Source organism: Penaeus japonicus, unplaced genomic scaffold (genome assembly GCF_977035675.1).
Source record: "Penaeus japonicus unplaced genomic scaffold, GWHDUDI00000001_assembly GWHDUDI00000008, whole genome shotgun sequence".
Lineage (NCBI taxonomy): Eukaryota > Metazoa > Arthropoda > Malacostraca > Decapoda > Penaeidae > Penaeus > Penaeus japonicus.
In genome coordinates this window covers 9,231,143-9,233,642 of record NW_028234410.1, presented here as the reverse complement: position 1 = coordinate 9,233,642, position 2,500 = coordinate 9,231,143, and the positions used below count along the sequence as shown (strand labels likewise).

General features: G+C 42.6%; 1 protein-coding gene across 34 annotated transcripts in view; it reads left to right on the top strand.

Annotated features, from left to right (window-relative positions):
• The window catches only part of brp (ELKS/RAB6-interacting/CAST family member bruchpilot), a 305,657-nt gene that overhangs the window by 279,543 nt on the left and 23,614 nt on the right, over positions 1 to 2,500 (top strand). For 31 of the 34 annotated variants that reach the window (XM_086539049.1, XM_086539052.1, XM_086539047.1 and 28 more), the window contains one exon: positions 1 to 1,848. This exon is cut by the window's left edge and continues 862 nt beyond it. In XM_086539049.1, the coding sequence (XP_086395175.1) occupies positions 1 to 1,848 (1,848 nt within the window). The remainder of the gene's footprint in view (positions 1,849 to 2,500) is intronic. The other 3 variants (XM_086539061.1, XM_086539074.1, XM_086539073.1) reach the window with 1 other exon arrangement.

Genomic DNA, 2,500 nt, shown 5'->3' with positions numbered 1-2,500 from the left:
GCGAAGTTACTGAATGAAAAATTATCAGAAGAACTGGATGGCATGAAATCAGAGCTTGACAGAACACAATCCAGAGTAGGAAAGTACACAAGCAGTCAAGAGAAGTACGAAGGTGAGCTAGAACGAGCGAACATCGAAGTGGAGAAGATGAAAGACAAATACGAAAGAGCCCAAATCGAATGTACAAAATCACAACAAAAGGTGGAGAAACTGGAGAGCGAGAACGAGAGGCTCAAGAGCGACCTTCAGATGAGCCAGAACCAACTCGAACGCTTCCTCACAGCCCAAGACAGGAACAAGACTGAGGTCGAAAAGACTTCCATAGAGATAGAGAAATTAAAAGACAAACTGGACCGTGCTCAGGCTGACTTCACTCGCGCTCAGGCTGGAAGGGAAAAGGCAGAGCTGGAAGTCCAACGGCTGACGCATGAGATGGAGAGATCACAACAGCACATGTCTAAATATCAAGAAAGTAACGAATCAGCCAAAATTGAATTCGAGAGAATGTCTGTCGAACTTGAAAAGTTACACGAACGATTAGAAAAGTCTCAGACAGAACTCAGAAGAACAAATGACACTAAAGAAAAGATAGAAATGGAAAACAAAAAACTCAAGAGAGATTTAGACGAGACAAAGGGTATGGTAAATATGGCCTCAGACTACCAACAGAGGTCCAACACAGATCTTGAGAAATGTAAAGAAGAGATCATACGTCTAAACAAGGAACTAGAGAGAGCAAAGGACGAGCTAAATAAGATCGGAACAGAAAAGGAGAGACTGAATACAACTCAAGAGAAGCGCGAGAAGATGATAAACAAACTGGAGACAGACCTCAAACAGTTGCAGACCGAAAGAGACCAACTTGTGAAACAGCTAGAGAAGTCCCAGGACATGCTTCTGAACTTCCAACAGGAGCTGAAGCAATCAGAGTCTGACTTACAAAAGTTCAAGGACGAGAATAAGCGAATAAAATCAGAGCTGAACAACACCACCAAAGAGATGGAACAAGGGGCCAAAGAAATGCTGGAAGGCAGAGAAAAGGAAATCCAGAGGCTGCAAGGCCAACTCTCAGCCAAAGAAAAGGAATTCAATGCCTTGCGAGCCGAGGCAGAAAAGGAAGTGCAGCGACTTCAGCAGGAGGTCCAGAAGGCTCAGCAGGTGGCACAGGCCGCTCAGAAGGAGGCAGGATTAATCCAGAAGGAAGCTGAGAAGGAGCTTAAGAACTTGATCATTCAGCTGCAAGGCAAAGAGAAGGAGCTGGGCGTCATGCGCAGCGAAGCAGAGAAAGGAAGACTGCGGGCTGAAAAGGCAGAGCGAGATGTTGCAGAGCTGAAAAAACAGGTAGAGGATCATGCTGTAAAGGGCGAAGGCGAGACAGCCAAACTTCAGCAAAATATCTCCTCAGAAAGGCAGAGAGCAGATCAGGCAGAACGCGCTGTACAGGAAATGCAGAAGCAAATGCAGACCATGGCTCAAGACAACCAAAAAATTAATCAGCAAGTGCAACAGCTGAATCAACAAAACCAAGACCTTAACAAACAGATTGCAGACACGAACAAACAAAATCAACAGTTACAGCAACAAAATCAAACACTACAAAAACAGGCACAACAAGCACAACAACAGATGCAAGAACAAACACAAAAAATACAACACTTACTCCAACAAACACACGAACAGCAGCAAATCATACAAAACCAAAGCAACAACCCCAAAGACAGCCAGGAGACACAGAGGTTGAAGGCAGACTTGAACAAAGCCAATAATGAGTTGAAGAATTCAGCTGTTGAAAAGCAAAGGCTTCAGAGTCAGCTCGAATTGCTGGTGACAGAGCTGGAGAGAAAGCAGGTCAGTTGGGGGAATGGAGGGACCAGAGATCAAAGTCCGTTCAGTTTGATGCATCCGCTGAGTGACTTCGTGTGTTCAGGTTCAGAGTCGGCATTTGGCGGGTTTTTAGTGTCTATTTTTTTAAAACAAATATTGAGAGATACAGAGTACTTTTTTTAAACAAATATTGAGAGATACAGAGTACTTCTTTTAAACAAATATTGAGAGATACAGAGTACTAAGTATGTACGGAATATACTTTATTGATTCTAAGATAAACAGTTGCAAATGTGGTTGCAAATCTGCATCGAATATCGACCTCAACCTTTGCACTCTTTTGTCACGGTGACCCTGTCTGACCTTTGTGTCCTTCCTTTATGTGTTCCCCCCCACCCCCTTCCTTCTTCATGCTCTGCCTTTTTGATGAGCATTGTTATGTTTTGCCATAGGATCAGTCATGTGTGTTGATTGTGTTCTTGTTGTTCGATTCTCTGGTTTCTTTTCATTTTCCCCCAATTGATTTTTTTCTTTTTTAAGTTTCATTCATGTATTTTAAGTGTAGCAGTTGGTGTTTATTTTTTTTATTGTTGTATTTCATTTCTTTGTTATTTCAGTGTAGTGTAGGTGTTTATTATCTTCAGGGATGTCACAGTCACGTAAGTTAAATGTTCAG